The sequence below is a fragment of the Anser anser genome (genome assembly GCF_964211835.1).
Source record: "Anser anser genome assembly, chromosome: 3".
Classification (NCBI taxonomy): domain Eukaryota; kingdom Metazoa; phylum Chordata; class Aves; order Anseriformes; family Anatidae; genus Anser; species Anser anser.
This window is the reverse complement of record NC_139722.1, coordinates 116,828,900-116,850,471: the sequence shown is the minus strand read 5'-3', so window position 1 is coordinate 116,850,471 and position 21,572 is coordinate 116,828,900. Positions and strand designations below refer to the sequence as shown.

Sequence of the window (21,572 nt, the reverse complement as noted above, 5' to 3'; positions counted from 1 at the left end):
TCTGAGGCAGGCTGGCTCAGTCCTTGTGTGATCAGAGCCCCAGTACAGACCAGGGGCTCTTTGCCGGGGCGATCTCTGTGTCCCCGCGGTGCTGGACGTGCTCCGTGCCCGCGGGGCACAAGGGTGGTGCTCGGCGGGCTGGAGGCAGCGCGGCCAGTGGGCAGGAAGGGCCTCGTGTCCCACCCCTAGCTGCTAAGGAAAGGGTCAAAACAGAAAGATAATGGAGGAAGTCGCACCCTGGGCCGTGTCACACCTCTCCTCTCCTCTGTCCCCATGCTCTCTAGGTGCGACGTACCCCCCCGGCTGGCGCAGCGCCCAGGGAGCCCCGGATGCCTGGCAGTTTTCGGATGGAAGTTCAAGAGCACTTAAATTCTGAGAGGAGGTGAAGCTGGGGCCAGCGGCCGGTGGTGGCGTGGTGTCCGGAGGTGGCCTCCATCCTGCTGGCTCGCCGCATCCCCGGAGTGCCCGAGACGTCCCCTCCGAAGGCAGCGCTCCCCAGGCTCCTCCTGCCTGCAGGACTATCGTATTTATATTTTGTAATAGAGTACAGCACTTCTTTCCGTTCGGTTTTTGTTTGTTTATTTCTTTTTCTAAAAACGAAAAGCAAAAGCGCCCACCGAGGTTGAGGGCTTCGCAGTGGCTTTGACTGGCTCCTGTCCCCGTGGAGAAGACTGTCGCTCTCGTGTTGATCCTGTGTGGAGGACCCAGCCTGTTGTTTATCTCAATTTCTTAGAAGGTGCACCTCAAGTTACGAATTCAAAATAAAACACGGTGTAGGTCCGTGGCGGGTGGGCAATCGCCATAATAAATGTTGGAGCTTTAGGTTTTGTTCGCTCTTTCTTTAATCTGTAGTTTATGAGCAGGCTGGCCAGGGCCGGGCAGCTACCGTGACTCCATGTGACCATGTCGCCTGCAGAAGCAAAGCGCCGAGTCCGCAGGGGCAGAGGCAGCGCCCGTGTCCCCACCAGGGTGCTGTGGGCAGGCGGCCCCGCATCGGGTGCCCCCCGGGCATCGGGCTCACGGCTGCGTCCCTGAGCTGTGGCCAGCCGAGCGCTCTGCCGCCGCTCGCGTACGATTGACCGATGCCGGCTGTTGTACTGCATTTCTGCTGTTAAACCATGTGCTTTTGGGGTGGGTGGGATCGGTGACCTCCTCTGTCTTGTCACTGCTCATCAAACCGCAGCCGAGCCAACGGGTTTGGGGAGTGGTAATGGTCTTGCTGGGGAGAATTGGTTGGCGCCAGGTGAAGCAAAGCCCTGCCCTGGCTGGGTGGTGGCGGGGAGCTCCCCTCAGTGCCATCGGGCATCCTCGCATGCCGCTGTGTCCCCCGGAGCCCGCTTGCCTTGCTCCGAGCAAAGCACCCGCCCCAGGATTTTGCTGGTTTGGGGCCCAACTGCTTTGTGGAACAGAAGATGGGTTAAGTGCGTGCTTTCCTGCTGTCTCGGATGGGATTTATAGGCTGTAGCTCCTGACGACTGTGCCGGAGAGCAGGAATGGACCTTATTTGGTTAAAGAGTGAGCGGAGCCGCTGCAGGGCGGCGGGGCTGCCAGGACACCCGCTGCAGGTCTGGGCAGGACGCAGCAGCCCCAGGTCAGGGACCAGTCTGCTTCTTTGGTCACCTAGCTCTGCCTGCGAGTTCGCTCACGTCCTTCACGTCCCAGCCAGACACCTGGCTGGGGCCATGCTCTCCTGGCAAACCAGCCATAGGTAACATGGCTTTGCCTTTGCCTGGTGTTGCTCTTCTTTATTTATTTTTTGTGAACAGCTGCAGCCCCACCTGGGTACCTCTGCAGCTGTGCCACACCAGGGCTAACGGGGCTCTACTTCATCTCCAAATCACACTACAAGGATCACCTGGTCCAATGGTTGCAACCAGTGGCAGCTGTGAGGGTGCTGAGCAGCTCTTGGCTGTCTTTGTGCTCTGCTTTGTCTGAGTGCAGGCAAAACTCAGTTCACCAGTTGCTTTGCGGTGCTGCTGAAGCAGCCTCTTGGGCATTAAGTGCTCGGATGCAGCGGGCTGGATCTGTGGGCGTTGCTGCCACAGGGCAGTGGGAGCCAGGGCAGGGCTTTTTCTGGGAAGAGCAGAAAAAAACCAAGCAGGGACTGGTGCAGGCGCCTAGTGAGCAGCTGAGCATGGCAGGGAGAAGCTGTGTGGATCCTTGTCCTAAGCATTGAAGGTAAATTGAAGCAGCCCTTAAGATGTATGTTCTGTGACATGGGCATTAAAACCCCCCAGCTACTAGGAGTTTTACATCCACAGACTTTACGTGTTGCCTTAAAGTGATAAATACGCATAATGGCCACGCTGGGAGCCTCTTGTAGGCACTGGGGCTGCTCTCCTGTGCTGCATGGCCACGTCCTGCCCGCTGGGTCCATCCTGAGCGAGCACAAAGCAGCAGCACTGCCTCAGTACTAGGCTGCAGTGGGGCTGTGTGGGTTTCTACCGCTATGCGTGACTTGTTGCAGGGGTCGCTCCCCTTCTCTTGGCTTGTTTTTGGGTTTTGGCTGGGACTTAGCTGTTGCAAAGCATGTGGCTGTACCCTGAAGTGTGGGAGATTTAACACCTGAAAGAAGAGCTCTGTGTTTCTCTGTGCAGTGGGCAGCAATAAACTGAGCTGAGCAAGGTACCTGGGAATTAGGTAGCTTAGCTTTGATTTTGGGGATTGAAAAGCTGCTCTCAAACATGAAGGCATTTTGTCCATGCTGTTTTTTATTTCTAAGCCCATTTTCCTGACACTACAATGCAGCAAAGGTCAAGTCTCTCGTGAAGTCTAACCTAAATTTTGCTTTCAAAATTATGTGTGTTTCGGATTCAAGGAGCAGCCAGGTTACATCCTCTTTACAATGTAGAGAGGGGGGCACAGAGGCGTGCAGGCGCCTGTTGGGCATGGTCTCTCCAAAATGACCTGAAAACAGATCTAATAATCTGCCAACAGCAGCAAACCACCCCCAAAGCCCCATTTTTCTTTTTGATCCGAGCTTTGTCCCATCTCATCCTGCCAAGTGACGCCAGCGGTCTGGAGGGTTTGGGGTTCGGTGTTCCTCAGTGGCAGCAGAGGGAGGGGAGGGGAGGCAAGCTCCTGCTGGACTCAATTTTGCTGAACATCCTAGTTATCCTGAACGTCCTATTTATCCAGTGCTTTTGCTTCCATTTTTGCTGCCAAAGTGTTGCAGGTCCCTGGACTGTGAGGTGTGGTGGGACGGGTCAGGGGTGGCGGGCAATCTGCTGGGCACCACTGCAGCACCGCTGTGGCACTGCAGCTTTGGCAGTGGGTTGCTGTGACACTGCACATGATCCTGCTAGAAAAACTATAACCAAGGAGCAAGCTAAACAACCCTTCTGGATGAGAGTGGTACCTCACTTGCTTCTCGTCTTATTCTCTTCTTTCTCTGCCCCCAGACTTCCCCATTGCATCCCTGGCTGGGCTATCGTTCAGCTGTATATTGTACCTGATCCAAAATCCCAGTCCTTGAGAGCTTGTTGTCCCCCATTGTGGCACACCCTGAGCCTCCTCTCCACCCAGAAATCACCCTCTCAACATCCATCTTCTACGAGGGTCTCAAAATAATCAGTTATTCTTAAGGAAAGATGAAGTTACAGGGGAAAAATAAAACAAAAACACAAAGAAAACCACTCCAAAAATATGGCCCTTATTCCTTAATCTGGCTGGATAGAGTTACACATCTGGTAGAGGCTTGTTCGTTGTTGCTATTACTTTTATTGCATCTTTAGCGGTGATGAAGTTCAGATGGCAGAAGCAGTGGGCCCCAATTTAATTTCGCCTGGCCTCCCGTAATGAGCGCTGCGCGATCTGGGAGCACTGGCGGGGCTCCGCTCCCAGCCTGCGTGCTGCCGGCATGGCACAGGCTGGGCAGACAGACAGCAGGACTGACAGAGGGCCGGTGGCCAAAACCTCACCGTGAGGGTGGAAGGAAGGAGAGGTCTGGCTGTGGGGTGGTGGCAGAGGGGCTGGAGGGCTTGTGTGGTGTGGTGTGTCCGTGCCATCCGCTGTGTAAGCATCAGTGAAATGCTGCAGCTGGACAGATGGATGGCTTTTTCATGTCAAAACCTAGAAGCAAGATGACTAGGTGGATTCCCGCCTTCTTGGTGGCTGGGGTGATGCTCTCCTAGGTTGCTTCAGCCCTGGTGGCTCTCCCGTGGCGATTTCCATTACCCTCCGGGTTCCAGTGGTGATGTACAGAAGCTCCCACCTCTCCCCAAATGTCTGCAAATGCATGTGTCTAAGGGCTATACAGGATTCATTTACGGGCCTCCCGTTGGTGGGATTTGTGCATGCAAAATGAAGGTTGTATTTGGCTTCTAATATTCCGATCTATATTCCATATTGTGTTGACCAAGAAAACCAACTCAGCCCCGTGCTGAAGAATGTGATGGAGTGATGACTTTCAGAAACGTACTGTAAATCAAGGAGGCTAATAAATACTTGCTATTGATAAAAACGGGGCTACTGCCTTTCAAGTTATTGTGACATTTTACAGCATCTTGAAATTTAAACAGAAAAAGCAGGTGATGCCTTTGGACCCTTCCTCTCCCCCAGCACGGTTGTGGCTGAATGCAGCCCCAGGATGCCCAGAGGAGAGGAGTTTCCTCAGGGATAAGGTCTGGAGGGAGCAGTAAGAGCCCTGCCCAGCCTCGCAAGGGGCCGACCCTGGTGACAGGGTCCCCGTGGCAAGATGTGGCTTCTCACCAGGCTGTCCATGTGACCCACTAGAAGATCTCCAGAACTTACCCAGGCCAACACACGGAAGATCCCTTGGCTAGGAGCAGGGCCACCTGCACCAGCTTGTTACTAAAGCTTCATCACTTCCCAATTTTAAATCCTCTCCTCTCCCCAAAAGCTCCTGTTAGTGGACTCTGCCTCCCGCCTGGCAGGGATGGCCCCGCTCCCCAGGCACCTCGGCAGCCCCAGCTCCCATATGGACAGTGAAGTGCCATAGAGGGAAGGGTTGGCAGACACAGGTCCCCTGGGATGATATTTTATCAGGCTGTTTTTTTTTTTTTTCCATGTTTTATGCAGGACTGCCTTCAGTGGCATGGGTGTACTGTGATTTCAGCTGTGGTTTTGGGGAAACTCCTTGTGAATTTGGGCAATGGCTGCGATGCCTGCCCGGTGTCCTTCTGCACAACGGAGCTCCTTTGGGAAGGGAAAGGCTCAGGAAGCTGCGATGAAGAGGAGCGAAGCCTCTCTGTCCTATCGTACACCACTGCGGTGCCGGGGAGCAGCTGGCCCCTGTGCTGGCCCCTGAAAATAATTCAGTGGGGTGAGAGGTGGGCTCAGGTAACACTGTTGTTTCCAGAGGGGTGAGGTCTAGCACCTCTCAGTGCAGATAAATTTGCGCAGCCCTTTAAAATTAAACCTTTAATTAATAAAAAAAAAAAGGTGAATGCAGGCTCTGCCCAATGTAAAACTGATACACACTTGAGGCTCTAGAATAAATTATATATATAAATAAAGGTAGATGTTTTTATCTCCTGACAGCCCACAACAGCAGTGACCAACTTGTTCTGGCCGGGCTCTGGTGTGCAGGGCAGCCTCTTTCCAGCAGCCTGTGCCCTGCTGAGGGCACACAGCCATGCCCCATTTGTTCCCCTTCCCTCCCGAAGCGATGGCACCTTCTGCAGCTGTAGTATTGAAGGGGAGGGGAGAAAAGCTGATTTAAAGCAGAGCCTTGCTGTGTAAAATAAGGCGTGGAGGCGGCGAATGATCCCTGGCTGTGCGGAGGCAGGAACCAGACTTCCCACCCTTGTTCCCCTCGGCGGGCAGCGCATTGGAGCGCCTCGCAGGGCCCCATCGGGGCAGGTCCAAAGATGCCCGGGATGCAGCTGGGGTGCTGCCGCCTTCCCTGGTCCTGCTCATCCCTGCTGGCTCTCCTGGGCTATGGATTTGGGGTCATCTGTTTTTTAGGAACCGGTAACACTCGGAAGCATGGGTCCAGCATCGCTGGAACGGGTCAGGAGAGGGGGCGGGAGGTGAGAGCTTGTGGCATGGGCAGAGCAGTCATTGGGAAATTATGCATTTTCTGGACCAGCTTTATTCCCTCCTGTGTAATACACATTATTTTAATATTCTAGTGACAATGTTTTATAATTGAGCTAAATGTAAGAGGTGGAGGATGCCCTCGGTGGGGCGTAAGGAGGGAAGGGATCTGTCGCAGCCCGGCCAAAGCTGGGCTGGCTCCTGGGCACAACCTGCAGCAAGAACGACCTCTGCCTCGTAAAGGTGGTGGTGCTGGCGCAGGAGAAAAGTGTTTTAAAAATTACATTAGTTCGCAGACATATATTGAACTCATGAGGGGAAATCTAGCCCCTGAGAGAGAGAAACTAAAGAGCTGAGCCATAAACCAGTGTGATAACATCCTTATTATAAGATGCAAATTAAGGGGCCCAATTCACTTTAAAAAAGCATTATGAGTATTTAATTTTTCTAGTGGGAATACCTCCGAAGTTGGCCTGTGTGTGCTTTTTTGTGCTGTGTACTTTATAATGACAATAAAAGAAGTCAGGCTGTAGAGAAGCCACTGAGGGCAGCAGTGGGGATGCTGGGCGTGGGTCGGGTGTTGGCAGGAGCAGCTGGAGCCTGGCGCTGGCAGCAGGGCACCCACTCGCCATGGGAGCTGTGGGTCCCTTCTCTCAGAGTCCCTTTTCTCGAGGGCACCCTGCTTGGGGCATCTGCCCCCTCCAGGCACGGAGCTGGGCTGGGCGCGGGGCCGGACCCAGCCCTGCAGCATCACTGCTGGGTCACAGCTGGGCACTGCCCCGCTGGGGGCCCAAAACCCCACAGCTTTCCTGGGAAAACCTTTTCCTCTCCTCCTGCACCCGAAACCCTGACCTGGGATCAGCTCTAGGCCCATGCTGAAGCCCCTTTCTGGCAACAGAGTACTTATTCCTTCCCAAGCCCCTGTTTACCCAGGAATAAAGCTTTTTTTTCAAGCTGGGCAGATGCACGTAGCTTGCAAACCCTATAAAAGAGTTGCTGGTAGGTAATGCCCACTGTCAGGTGCTAGGCTGGCCAAACTGCTGTAAATAGACCCTTCATGTTCCTTTTTTTTTTTTTTTTTTAAAAAAAAAGTGAATAAATCCACTATATCCTTCTCCTATCTTGTTTAGGGATCATAAGTCCAACGTGCAGCAGGGTTGGTGGACCAGTGAGGCGGCTGCGCGAGGCCATCGGTGAGTGAGGTGGGAAGTATTTATGGGGCCGTGTGGGGCTCCTGAGGTGCTGTTGAGGCAGCGCTGGGGTGGGTTTCCCCTGGGGGCACACGGCATTAGGCACCTTCTGTATAAAATAAAGTGACTTAGAAACCCCAGGCCCTTTCTGATGGAACAGGCTGTGCTGTGGTAATCCTCCCACAGACACTGCTTCAATATTAAAGAGGAATTTTATGAGTTTTCTTCCTTTTTTTACCCCCTCGCCACCCTGAATTCACAAAGTGCTGTATGTACGTGTGCAATTTGCCTAGAAAAAAATGAGGAATTGTGCTTATTTGCAAAGCAGGCTTTTGCAAAGAGGATGCAGACAGCGATGTGCAGCTCGTCTCTGGACCACGGAGAGAATTTTGCCTGTGCCAGTGTCACTGTGAGCGTTTTCCATGTTGTTCCCACTGTGTCCCCAAAGCCTTTCCCTCCCTCCCCGTGATGCAGGAGCCTCCCCAGCACCTCCTCACCGACCCTGCCCACCAAGGCTCTTTATCAGATGCCCCAGCTTCTCCCCGCCAAACCGCGGCCCCAGACAGGGGTGGCCATCTGTGCGGGGGAAATCCTCCCGCGCCCGGCCCCGCGATGGCAGCTGCGGTTTTGTCGCTGCATAGCTGCAAAATGGGGAAGGATGTTCTTCCCTGCGGTCTGCAATTGCAGTGTGGAAAGGCACAAACACGTTTCTACACCGTCGCCCTCCTGCAAGCCGGCTGCGATAAGGCAGGATGCGTCGGAAAGCAGAGCCCCACCGGAGGATGAGTTATGAACGGGGCTGTAAAATCTGCCTGGGGCAGTGACACAGTGCAACAGTGTCCAGGGGGGCTCCTGGAAATACTCAATGCTACCTGGCCTTTTTTTTAAATTATTATTATTATTTTTAATTTGCCTCTTGCCCTGCCCAGCAGTGCCCTGTCCACCAGCTCTGCAGCTGTTGGCACAAGGCCCAGCTGGGCGAGGTGGGGTGTTCCCAGCCGGGCCGTGGGTGCCTTGCATAGGGGATGCTCTGCAGACATCCTGGAATGAGCAAGGAAGGGTTTAGGGTGGCAGCAGCGTATGTTTAGGAGCTGCTCCCAGCCCATTGGCACCTGTGCTCCGCAACAGCAGCACCTCTCCTCCCTGCCACCCTCCTCCCTAAAGAGGTCAATGCCTTCGCTCCCAACACGCCCTGTTTCCTTGGGCATGGTGATGTGTTCGAAATGCCCATGGGGGAACTCATGGTTGCTTAGGTGTTGCCATCAACTTTCTGATGCTGTAGACCGGAGGGGAAAAAAATGCGTGCATTCACAAATAATCGTGTGTGTACCTGGGCATCCTGTGCCTCCTACACTGCTGTATGGAGATTTGAGGAAGAAGATTTGTTTTTTGAGACATTGCTTTACTGCTTGTTAGAAATGGGGTAATTACCAAATATATTTGTTATCTCTGGCTTAGTCGCTCCTCTGACACGCACGCCTCATCCTTGTGCCTGCATCCCCACCTGGCTCCAGCAATGGAGCTGCAGTAAATACAATTAACCTGTAGCTAATTACCCTGGTACTTGGGCTCCTGCCCTGCTGACTCACAGCCCACCGTGGTCAACCAGAGCCCCTCACACCCCAAAACTGAGCTCAGGGAGTGGTGCGGTGCAGGGCCACATCTCGGAGAGGCGCGGGGTGCATGTTGTTTAAGTCAAAGTGCCGGGGACTCTACATTAAGGAATAATTTGGCACACGCGAGAGCCCAATGGAAAAAAACAACTTTTCCTCAGCACGCTGAGCGCTGTGCCTGTTTGCTCTGTGCTCTTTCCCTTCCCTTCTCAGGGTTGCTCAAAGGGCAGCGAGTTTCAGCTCAGCAAATGCCTCCTATAAATTCCTTTCTCCAAACGCTGCCGATGAATACCTTCAGCGCCCCAGACTCCGGATCCCTTTAAGCTCTGACGAGCCATGTGTATATTGTGTATTTTTGTTAGAGGAGAGGATGTTTAGTTAATGTGTAATTAGGTGCCGCGCGGCCATCCCGAGTGATTTACGAGAGCGGGCGGTGAGGCTGCGGCGCAGCTCCGCGTGCTGGGGCCGGGCAGAGACCCGCTGCACAGCCAGAAAGCAGAGGAGGGGGCGAAGAAATCCCTCCTGAAACACCGGGGGGGGGGGGCTGGTTTCCCCTCCCTGGGGCCGGGGCAGCTTTCTTTCAAAAACGTGCGAGCCATTGGGGAGTACTGGGGAGTGCCTGCGACACACAGAGTGGGGTTTACCAGAAGAATCAATGGTGTTGGTTAAAGAAATAAACTGTTGGTGAGCGGGGTGTAGACCCGGGGTGGAGGAGTTCACCCTCCCCACCACCCAACCCAAGCCCCCGCGTGGCAAAGGTTTCTTGGTATCACAGACGAGTTTCTACTGGGTGGGAAGATGAGGACCTTTGTGCTGACAATGCAGCCATCTCCACTAGGAAAAGACAAGGGTCCTGCCCCAGAACACAATGACCCTTGATATTTTCACTAGGGAATGTTGGAGGGAGGGATGCTAAAGCTGGGAGAGCATCACTGCTCCATGGTAGGGGATGGAGCTGAGGGTGATGCTAGCACTCGCTGTGCACCCAGCGATGGGGCACTGACCAACAGTCGGCACAGATCAACAACCGTTGCAAGTATTAGCAGGGGCCATCCCTTTTTGCAGCACTACATCACAAACTGAAGGATTTTACAGCCAGATGTTAGGAGGAGAAGCCTCGCTCAGCTGCTGCGGGTCCTAGTGCAATTGGCAGAGACTTGGCCCCAGCCCAGCACCTAAGTTAAGGGACAAGATGAGAGGCAGGGCTCAGAAACCTGATGGGGCCCACAAAGGACAGACAGCCGTCAGCGTGCAAGCAGCCAGCTCTCCTTGGCCCTGCTGCAGACAGGCTTCAGCTGTGGCCCTCTAGCTTGTTGCTTGGTGGGGCACCCAGGGCACCACTCCTCTAGCAGCTGCTGATCACAGAGGGCTACCTCATAACGGCACAGGCTAGCAGCAGCCTAGGGCTGAGCTTGCCGTGAGGAGCGGCAGAAGATTGTGCTCCTGTAGTGGCTAGGCTTGTACAGTTTTGGCTTTACCTTGGTGCTCTTTGGGTGCTAGGAAGTTGGTGTTGTGTGCGGAAGGGCTCCTGGGGCTGGTGGCACTGCAGTACCAGCCTCCATATGTGGTCTGATCTGGTTGCCAAAACCTTGTACTTGCACCTGAACTGGCTTTGCTTCTTCTGGTTGGATCTGGGGGGACAATGCCTGTGGTCTTCATGTTTGGATGGCTCAGGATATCTCTCTCTGGAGCTGCCATTGGTGCCAGAAACCCCCAGGACTACACTAGGTCTGTGCACAGGAGGGCCAGCAGCTGCAGGCACCCCGAGCACTCCCCATACCAGGGAGTGGGGACCTGCCTTTGTAAGAAAGCTGAAGGTGGCTTGGCCTGGTTTAGGAGGGACTGACACTTTTACAAGGAACTTCACCTGTGTGAGGTGCTGAGCCAGAGGTGGCACCTCCTCTCGGCTTGTTCACCTACTTGACTGCGCTGCTGCTCGTGGTGGAGACGCCTGGATGCTTGCGGGGAGCAGCTCTGCCGTGGGGCAGGTGAGTGACCCCTGTGCACTGCCCTTTGTTTTATTCCAAAACCTCTCTCTTGTGCTTCACCTGCACAAGTTCAAGGCCAGTACCTGGTGTTTTTAAGCTGCCATCGTGTAGCTCTCTGTGAGCATGTGCTGTCTCTAGAGGATCTCCCCATGTCCATGGTGTGGAACTTGCAATATCTGTTATGTTATGCTGCCTTTCTCCTACATTTGCTGGAGGGGAGAGCTTAGCATGGACTATGCACTAGGTTTTTGGAAAGCCTCTTATGCTCCTTGGCACCACGGGCTCAACTTAGCCTTTCATCTGTATAAGACAAATATATTGGGTATTGTGCGTGCGCAGGATTGCATTGATTTTTTTTTTTTTAAAGAGGTACCTCTAGAGCTGGAGGCAGGGTCCGTGCCAGTGAGTTAATTGCATGAAGTTGCGTTGCTCCATTATCCTGGCAGAAACTGCCTCTTACCAGTACCTGGCAATTGCTGTCACAAACTTTAGTGCTGTGGTGGGCAAAACCCTTGGGGTCTCTGGCAGGACTGTTTTGGGGGCTAATTGCTCAAAGCCTGTGAGCTCAGGTTCGCCTGGACCAGGGTCCTGGCATGTGGGGGTGTCAGTGCTTGTACAACACCAAGTGTGCTCACCCCCAAGGTTCATTGGAGATCCCTAAATGCTGCAAAATTATTAAAAAGCACCAATCCATATCACATGGGGACAGTGGTGCCTCTTGTTAATATTGAGAGAGAATATTCTGATTCCCCCTGTGCTCTCACAGGCAGCTTTGTACCGTGGCCAGTGTTTCCCTCTCTGGTGAGTCAGGGAAGAAACCATGGTGGGTTAATTCCCTTTTACCCTAGGGAAGTAGTAGGGGACCTTGCAGAAACAAATGTGGTAACCTAAGACCAGTTATGCCAAACGGCAGGATTTTGCCTGAGATGGGCTCCCTCTGCAGTTCTGCATGTGGTGCAGGGGGCTGGAGGGAGGCGGGCTGGCCTCTGTGACTGGGGGCTGGAAGAGCCCAGCAGGCTCTGCTCCTGCACCAGCCTGGAGCCTCTGGCCCCAAGTCCTCATCCCCTCCCCTCTGTGGGTGTCGCCAGCCCTGCCAGTCTTTGGGGTCCCTTCCCTTGGTGAGGCTGTATCACCTTGTACTGGAAGGCACCACAGTCCTGGTCTATTTCCCTCCAGAAACCCTAGCTATAGTCAGCTTTGTTCACTATTTTGGCAAATACCCGCTAGTCGTGGCTGGACCGGTCTGAAAGGCCTGGTGGCAGTGGCAGCCTGGCACAGCAGTGCCCTGGGGTTGCTCCCCCAGGCTGTGAGGAACCGGCCAGGCCCACGTGGTGCTGCCGGCCTGGCCTGGCCCTTTCTGCCTCCGCATTGCCCACTTCTGCTTTGAGGTCAGGCTGGTGCCACCGGCTTGGAGGAAACACAAGGGTGTCTCCAGATCATTCCGGCTACCCCTTCCTCTCCTTGTGCCCTTCCACCTCCGGCATGGAGCACCCGGCGTTAGCTTCTGGGGAACTTGAGCCAGAACAACGAAGTCCGTCCATTAAAGTATCATCCCTGACTCCAGCCGGCCCTCAGCCATCTCACCAGTCCTTGTCTGAGTGATTAAAGCTTGTGCCATTAGTCTGCTACTTAATGAATATTGAAGTATTGTCTGGAAATGACAAGGCGCGTGTTTTTCTGTGAGACAAACAAAACAGAAATGTTTTCCACTGAAAACAGCCCTCTAAGTGTTCAGTGTCACCTTGCTGGAGCTTCGCCGCTGCCCTAATCTTTGGCCTGAACTGGGAAGTGGGAATCTTGTCGCTGGTAATAGCTAGGCCATTATTTTAAAGATACAAATGTTTAATGTACAATAACGAGTCACATAATGAATGTCCAAATGAATGATGCTTTCTTCAGTTTTACTTTCCCAGAAGCGCAGAAAGTATTGGTCACTTTGACACAGAAAGCAGCCAGGCAATTTCACTGGCGTTCTTTAAAAAGAGATTTCATTTCATAGCATGAAAGTCAGAAAGGCCCAGAAACAGCCTGTACTTTCTGGTCACTGCTCTGAACTCCATTCATCTCCGTGCCGGTGATGCTGCGTTAGATGGGACGTGTGGGATTTGGGTGTGCTCAGCCCCGAGCCTGCTGAGGCAGCACTGCCATGGGGGACCGAGGGGCAGAAAGGGATGGTGAAGAACATGTATAAAGGGTTTCTTCTTTCCATGGGGGAAAAAAAAAAAAAAAATGATTAATGAAACCTGGTGTGGGTGGGCACCATGCCTTTTACCTGTTGGGTTTTGTTGTGCTGAGGAGATGGGAAGCATCTGAGGGAGGATCCCTTGCCTCTGCTGCTCCTCTGGCCGCTGATATTTCGTGCCCTCACAGTGCCTGGAGGTGCAGATGCTGGCGGTGAGCATGCTGCTGAGTGGGGAGCCCTGTGCTGGGCAGGCGTGGGCTTGGCCATGAGATCCCACCAGTGGGAGTGGGAAATGAGGTGTTGGTGCCAGTGATCAACAACTGCGGGTTATTGGTAAGGAGCAATGCCTATTGAAAGCTGCTGCTTTATGATGACTAAGTAAACGTGTCTGTGGGGCAATATTGAAGACGAATTCCCCTTCTGCTAGGGAAGAAACAGCTCTGTGCAATGAGGTGGGTGCTGGCAGGCTCTGCATGCTGGGCTGAGCTCTCTGTGCGGCCAAAATCTACCTTGCCTTCAGTGTGGTGGGGTTTTGTATGGATGCTTGCAGTACCCTGTTTTTCCTTGTTTATCGGTGAGTTGAGGAGAGAATCTATGTGAGATGTCTCTGGAGCTTGGGAGTAAGGCCCCATCCCTCTACCACTGACACCTGGGGGAGAGCACCCTGTCGGTGCTGCAGGGCAGGACCAAGCCCTGAGCAGTTCGGGCCTTGTCATGCTACAGCAGACAAGGAAGACTTGGTGACTTCAGCCACAGCAGGAAATTACTCATGCATGTGTGTGCGGGGGAGGTCTAAAGTGAAATCTTGCTGTAGAAAGCAAAGTTCTACTGTTAAAAGAAAAAAAAGAAAAAAAAGAAAAAAAAGAAAAAAAAAAAAGAAAAAAAAAGAAAAAAATCCAGGTTTTATCTATTTTACTGAAGGCTAAAATGAATTCTTATGTATATTTTATAAAAATATTTATTTTGTTTATAGCCCAGCATTAAGGATACCTTTTTCATAATAAGCTCATGTCAGAGCTCCAGAGCGAGTTTCCCATGACCATAGCCCAAAGGCTGTATTTTGCGAAAATGAAAAATGAAGGTGTTATTTGCCTATCAATACGGCCCCGCGCTGATCAATGCGAAGCAGCACCGCGCTTCCCCCGCGCCCGCCATGGCGGGGGCGGCTGCCGCCCTGCCCGGGCAGCGCGGGACTTCATCTGCGGCACCGAGCTCCCGATCGCCGGCTGACAAAATGCCTCTCTGACAGCCAGCCATTAATTACCATCATCTGAGCCTAATTCATTCATCCCTTTCCCTCTCATGCAGAGGGACAGCGAGGGCTGAGGGCACTTGGGGAAACGTAGGCATGATTCCATATTCGTTATGCAGCGAGTGCTGCCTGCGACTTTGTTGGTTGCAGTGGCTTTAATTGAATTGGCTTGCCAATAAAGCTGTTGTCATTCAGTAAGTGAATTTGTTGTACTACTCGCACCACAGCTGCTGCATACAACCAGGCATTTCCTGAAGGCAAGCCAACCTTGCACTACCCTGGCTGGAGTTGTTTTGTGTTTTTTCGTCCCTCGAATCCATCCGTGATGCCCTTTGGGGGCTGTTTCCACCCACGCAGCTCCAGAGAGGATCAGGGTCCCCCAGCCCAGCCACTCGTGCAGGATGTGTGGGGTCCCAGCAGCGGTGGCCGCAGCCTGTGTGCCCCTTGGGCTGTGGCACTGGCTGGCCAGCCCCTGAGGTTTTCAATTACCAGGTACTGGCCTCTGTTACCCTGTGCTGGTCATCGTAAGAGCATCATTGTTCCTCACAGTAAAAATAAATACGGAATATGACAGATTTTGATAGTCAGGGGCTTAGAACCCCATTAAGAAGTCTAGCAATTGATAAAACAAAGCAATGTTACAAGAGGCATTTATTATGGAGTACGTAGGCTGTTGGGCCAAAAATACTCCAGCTTTCCACAGTTTATAAAATATTAGGGAAGGAGAGGGGGGGACTGCTTGATTTATGGTGGCTGTAAAGTGATATTGAGATGGAGTAAAATATCCAGAAGTCTGAAGAAAGCATTGCTCCTTGCCTTTTAACAGAAGGGATGAGTGCATGTGCAACAGTCCAGAAAGCAGGACAGGGGCAGCTTGGCAGTGGCCGAGGACCAGTGCAAGGACTGAACGCCTCATCCTTCCTGCTGGGGAGCTGAGATGCAAACCTACCCCTGAATGCCACCACTGCCCTGTCTCTCTGCTGGGGCAGAGTAAAACCATGTGTGTTGCCCTACTGAAGAAGGGGGGGGGAAAAGAGATCTGGATCCATTTCAAAAGGTTGTGGCTCGGTCCCAACTCTGATGCGAATGAATTACTTTTCTTTTTCTTTGTGCTGCGCTGAGCTGGGTGATTTACCCTGAGAAACAAGTTTTCTTCAGAGATTTTTTTTTATAACCTCATAAAACATTACCTTGAAGTCTGAGTTTATTCCATCAGATTCCTCCAGATTTATACTCATCATAGCTTATTTTTAATACATCCAAAATATGGGTAGGTAGGATACGTCAAGCTCTCATCTCAAATTGGATCACGCTCAGCTGGATGCCTAGCCTAAACTGAATGAGCTGAAGTCATGTTTTGTGTGTCAGTCTTGCTTGAGATGAATCATAAATTTGAAGAGAGAAGCTGGCAATGAGCTGGTTAAACTAGTACATGAATGCCCCTTTCTAGACATCCAATAATAAAAGAAATTTCACTCCATATAGGCTCACGCTATTTGAGGAGTAACTCGTGAAGAGGTGCCTGATAGCGACTGATAATGGTAAAAGTTTCCTTGGCTCCAGCACTGGTGGATTGAGCCTCTAATGGGAACCTGTTGCCTTCAGCACTGGGAGCCTGCATGTACAGATCTGTGGAAGTGGTTTTGGCAACGCTGCAGTGCCTATTTCTAGCCCAGGAGGAGTCACTTCTGTTTGGGAGAAAAATATACTGAGCATGAGGCCCTGAAAATAGCTGGCTTGTCTCTTCTTTCTTTTGGGATCAACTCTGGAAATAAAACCCTGATGGTGAGTGTCCCACTGATGTCTGTAAGACTGAATTTCCTTCCCCCTCAGTGTTTGTTGGGGTGTTTCCTTGAGGTTGCTGACCTAAAACAGCAGGAAACACCTTTGTGGTCAGGTCGGCTCCAGGCACTTGGGCTGATGGTGCTAGGTGATGTCTCTGGAGGCATGGGGTGGTGAGGGTGTAGCAGGGGTGTGTCAGTGGGGCCTGGCATTTTGGGGCAGGGCCACGTGAACCCACAGCAGCCACCCCTCCTAATGGTTTTGGGGTGCTGCTGGGTCCCAGCGTAGCTGCTCTGCAAACAAGGTCTGCACTGTTAGCAGCCCTGACCTGATCCAAAGCCAGCCAGTTGTTAGTTTTTTTCCTACTGAATTTGGGCACTCGGGAATGTTATGTCAGAAGCGTGTGGATAACTTTAAATAACCCAAGCAGGATTTGTTTGCTGCTGGGAAGCAGACTTGCAATGCCTGGAGGAAGCAGCTGTGGCAGTGGGGTGCTGGATCTTGGCTTCCTCCTGCGGGGAGAGTTGGTGGCCCTGGGGCAGCGTGAAGCTCCCTGGCGGCTGATGGGACCTGCGGGTCTGTCCCATGTGGAGGAGCTTGTCCCCCTTCCTACCACACCAAAACTCGCCCTGGGGTGTCTGTGGCATGGGACAGCCCATCGGTGTGGAGCGCTGCCTGCGGGAGCCTCAGCTCAGCAAGGCGGAGAGGATGGGGAAATCTTAATGGTGAATAACCTGTGGTTTGGGCAACTTAGACCAGATTTACCTTGAATGCTACTCTTACAGCAGTAATGCGAAGTAAGTGACTGTGTCAGTCAATTATAGACTTACGGTTGCTGACAACTTTTTCTCCTAGCATGCCTTCCCACCACTCCCCAAGCCTCTGCTGGAGAGGACAAGCCCGATGGCAGTAAAGACACGTGAAACTCAATAAGCAGTGGCAAGCAGCCAAGATAAAAGTTCAGGGTAACTTCATATCATCTTATGTATGTGGAGTACAACTGTATTTTTTTAAAAAAAGACCAAACATAAAGAGCTTTTGTAGGCCTTTATCCCCCACGTTATTAGAAATAAATTTTCAGTATGAAGAGCCATGTACTTCTCAATTTACAGATAATAAAATTGGCTCTTCTTTATTTAGAAGGGTAATATTTTTCTTAATTCTTCTGTGCCCTTCATGTTCGTGATTTAGGAAAGTTGTGCGAACATATTGACCTTCAATTAGAATGAGATTTCTGTGTGCCAAATACAAATAAGCATAATTTCTCAAGGACTGCGATGAATGACTGGGAGAGTGGGGAGCAACGACTTCCAGAAAGCAGAATCAAGTGGAAGGGATCCGGCCTCTGAAACCATACCCTAGAAGAGCCATGAATATTGGTTTGTAGTAGGTCAATGTTTATTTTTCTTTCTCCTTGGCAAGCACTGCTTTTGCCTTTGAGCTTAGTAGGGTAGGCAGAAGAAAAAAAATTTGTCTGGAGGAGGAACGTGGTGAATAAACGGTCAGATCACAAAACCAGGTTGTAACCCTTTGAGTGGTTCTCCTTTAAGTCTGAAATTGTTTGGTGCACTTCAGCTCATTGACAGTGCAAGCTTAACTTTTTATTTCACGTGCCAAGTTTATGTCAAATTTAAAGGTAACACATGCAAAAAAAAAAAAAGTATTTTGTAGCCGTTGGCTGTTAGCTCTTGCAAGCCATGTTTTTTTTTTTTTAGTGTTGGGCTGTTGGTGGGCATTGACTGCTGGGTGCTGCATCCCGTCCTGCTGGGGCGATGCTGGGTGGCCATGTGTGGTGCAGGGTCCCATGGTCCTGCCGTGGTCTGCTGAGCCACCCCTCTGCATCTGCTCCACCAGGCTGGGTGCCTGGGAGCTCTGGGGTAAAAAACCCAAATGCCATGAAGGCTTACGAGTACCTGGTCTGTAGAAGTGATCTTGTCTCTCTCCTGGCCTGTGACACAGGGCGCTGGGCTGCGCCACGCCTCGGTGTGACGTGGAGCCTGGTGCCAACCGGTCGCTGTGTCTCTGCTCACGCGGGAGGGCTTGGGTGCTCTGCACTCAACGGGTTGTTAAAGGTGTAATTAACTGCGTGGGTGGCAAAACAGCCCAGGGCTCCGGTTTGCATTTTGTGCAACTGAACGTACCCTTGTTGTTCAGGTAACGTGGCAAATAAAATTTGAGCAGGGCAGCGGCGAGTGTTGATGAGGAGTTTTGAAATAGCATGAGAATGGGTTTTATTACAGTATATCTCCTGCTGAAACTGCAGGGCTGGTGCAAATAATCTATTAACAGAAAGCTTTTGTGAAGCTCTATGGCTTTTTAAAAAGGTTTATGGCTGGGCTAGCAAATGCTTGCTGTGCGAAAGTCCGGAGGTATGAGTCCTCACGGGCCTCTTGGCATAAGCACTGCCTTCAAGCGCCATGTCGCAACAGGCACGCAGGTACCTGTGGCTGGGGCTGTGGGGTGAGGTCCTGGCCCTGTGGCAGCGGGGGACATGGCCAGGGGTTCCCCACAACCACTACCTGCCTCGGGTTTCTCTGAGCTGTGTGCAGTTTCCATCTCCGCAGCGTGGGCTTGCTGTCCTGCACCGGCAGTGGAGGGGGTTCTCGCTACACCGCTGAGCCCCTGCTTTGCACCCGCACCGAGCACTCACTGCCTCCTTTCTCAGCCAAAGGAGCTGCTGCAAGCAGGGCTTGGCAGGGAGGTTGCGTGCCCGGCGCTGGATGGGGAAGGTCTTGTGACTGCTGGAGATCTGCGTGTGTTGCAAGGTAGGACTGATGCCGTCCCTGCCATGCTCCCCAGGGGCCAGGATTAGGCCTTCCCTGAGCTCCCCTGCCTGCCTGCCTGAGCCAAGGTGCAGTCTGAGCCACTGTGGTCCAGGCCTGTGTGCTCTGAAGGGCAAAGCTGAAAGCCAGGTACTCATGCGGAAGGAATCGTCCCAGTCCAAGGCTCTGCGTTTCAACAAGTGTGTCCTTACTCTTCTGCCACATCTTTGTGGGCTCAGTGACTTCAGGCCTCACTGCGTGCAAGGCTTTGCTTGGGCTGGCTGTGCTCTCACATCCTAGGCAAGCTTTTGGAGGAGTGCTCTGGGTTAATTCAGATTTTTCCAGTCTAGTACCTCTTGCAGAGGAGCAACAAAAAGTGCATTTTAACTTAAAAATCCTGCTGTCAGGCTCTTCTCCTCTTCCAGGGGAGAAATGGAGATGTGTAGAGCTGGTGACATGACTGATAAACCTGCACCTCTGGAGCTGAATTCAGAGTTGGTTTCACGTTCTTTAAATGAATTAACTTCCACAGACACAGTTTCTGATAGGAAATACTGTAGAGTACCTCGCAGAAATTCCCCTAAATCAATTTTGCATAGTTCTGAGCCTTGTAGAGGAAAAACTAACTTGCGAGTGGACTTTGAATTATTTCCTTCATATGCCAAGGAGTGAGATCCTTACAGATTAGAGGGATGAAATTAAGCAGCACGTTGTGGAAAGCTGTCCCACTGCTCTTTTCCCTGCTGCTCTCCAGGTTTTAAAGTTTTCGACAGGGAAAGGAAAAGCATCTCCAGGCTTGCTATGGGCATCCCCCTTCCCTCTGGGCAAGCAAGGGCAGTGCAAGTGGGTCAGTCAGACAGAGGAGCAGCTGCCCATGACCTTGTGGGTAGAGAACAGTGTTACCTGAAAATACTTTGTGCACCGCAGAAGACTTTGTCTGAGGTCTCCTATGGCCTTAAAGGCACTTGTCAGGTAGTACACAGCCCTGGTAAATATTCCTTGTGCTCAGGTGTACAAGGATGCTTCTGCCTGTTTAAACAACATGCAGAGAGGTGGTTTCTGCCTCCCCCTGGACTTGGAGGTCTGATGGGAATCTTCACTTAGCTGTGCTCTTTGTCATGGGGAAGCCTTCTATTACTCATCTCTCGTTGAGTCGATTCAAAAGGCAGATGGTTCCTTCATTGCCACTTAATTTGCTTGGTCAAGAAGGAGAAAGAATAAAATGGCACTTCTGATATGTGGTCACTTGACTGGACTGGCAAAGCCTTGGTCAGTCCCATACCATATTTGTCTTTTGCCCAGACTTCTAGAAGTAAGAGCCATTTTCTGCTCTGTGCTGATTGTGAGTGCAGCCAATTCAGCCACAGAAGTTGCAAAATATGGTTTTGTGTAGTTGAGGAAAAGATCTGAGAGGTAAAGGATTGACCTGTGTGCCGATGCAAAGTATGTTTAGCAGGCAGGTGTGTGTATTTGAGTCATGGGATGACAATAGCTCTCCACATGTGTTTGTATAAAGATTATGCGCTAAGGTCCTGATTTCAAACCCCTAGAAGCTGATGAAAATGTTTCTGCTGGCTTTAATGGGTTTTGCTCCAGCTCTGCAAGCATGGGGAGTTCAATGAAATCAGAAGTCAGAACCCACAAAGAACATGCAAGTGAGCTGCAATTAGTCCAGACCAAAAAAAAAAAAAAAAGGTGCGTGTGTCAAAATGCAGTGCAGGTGCTTTTCTAAAACTTTCTCTTCTGTTTATTTCAAAGCACTGTGAAATTGCACTTTTTGTATTACAAGGATTTTTGTGGGGACGATGCCTGATCTGAACAATTCATTTCCAGGTGATCTGTTCCAATTTACTTGTGACCATTACGAAGGGAGGATATTCAGTTTAAAGCACTCTGCCCACGTGGAATTCACAATGACAAGAAACCTTCCTCAGCTGGAATGGGGACTGAGCACTCTGCTTTACTGCCAGCCTTTGCATGAGCTGGGTGCTGGACTTCCTAGTTAGGTTCCTCCCTACAGCTGGAATTATTAATACAGTTACTCTGAGCTGTGTGCAGTGGACAAAGGGGTGGCTATAGCAATTCTATTGAAGTTGAGGTGCTCGAGATTTACTGTGAAATTAGCAAGAACAAGCCTGTAATGATAGTCACCCATAGACCCAAAAATATTCTGCAAAATTCAGAACACATCATGATGCCTATATTGCTGTGGAGGACACCATGAAGCTAGTGGGGAGAGGTGCAAATTGCCCCAAGGTCCTCGGTAGATGTGAACCTCCCAGACCTGGTTTAGCCCTGAGCATGCTCACCCTGCCAGTGCTACCAGGCTGAACAAGTGTGGACAAACCCTGCCGAAAGCTCCTGCCAGCCTCCCCGGCTCTGCTCGCCGGTTTGCCCAAGTGCTCAGGCGCTAGGGTTTGTCCTGTTTTTGCAAAGGGATTTGGTGATTGCAAAACATGTCACATTATTGACTGAACGTAGTTACCATCTAGTGGCGGTGTGGATGGTCTGATGCTAATGAGTAGGTAATCCGAGGCGAGTTTCTAGGGGACATCTGTCCTCTCGCGCTTTCTTTCTGATGGTTGTACACATCGTCGTTGTGCTGGACGCTAATTGGCATCCTTGTTTGTGGTGACTGGTTATGAATGGCCATGGGAGCACTTTCTGCAATAAACAGGTTGCAGTGTATGGACGGGGTAATAGAAGGAAAATGGCCTTTCCAGCAGCTGTACTATGTTTCATGTGTAGACAGGATTTTAGGTTTCTAGCAAACTTATGCAAGCCTTAAATGATCTAAAGAAGG

The 21,572-nt window shown here is 51.5% G+C and overlaps 1 protein-coding gene across 3 annotated transcripts in view; it reads left to right on the top strand.

Moving 5' to 3' along the window:
- Positions 1–819, top strand: part of BCL11A (BCL11 transcription factor A) — a 141,822-nt gene extending 141,003 nt beyond the window's left edge. For all 3 annotated transcript variants that reach the window (XR_014581871.1, XM_083829716.1, XM_083829709.1), the window contains exon 4: positions 285–819. Coding sequence is in view for 2 of the 3 variants with exons in the window: in XM_083829709.1 (XP_083685835.1) it covers positions 285–386 (102 nt within the window). In the remaining variant the exon portion in view is untranslated. The remainder of the gene's footprint in view (positions 1–284) is intronic.
- The last annotated feature ends 20,753 nt before the right edge of the window (positions 820–21,572 follow it).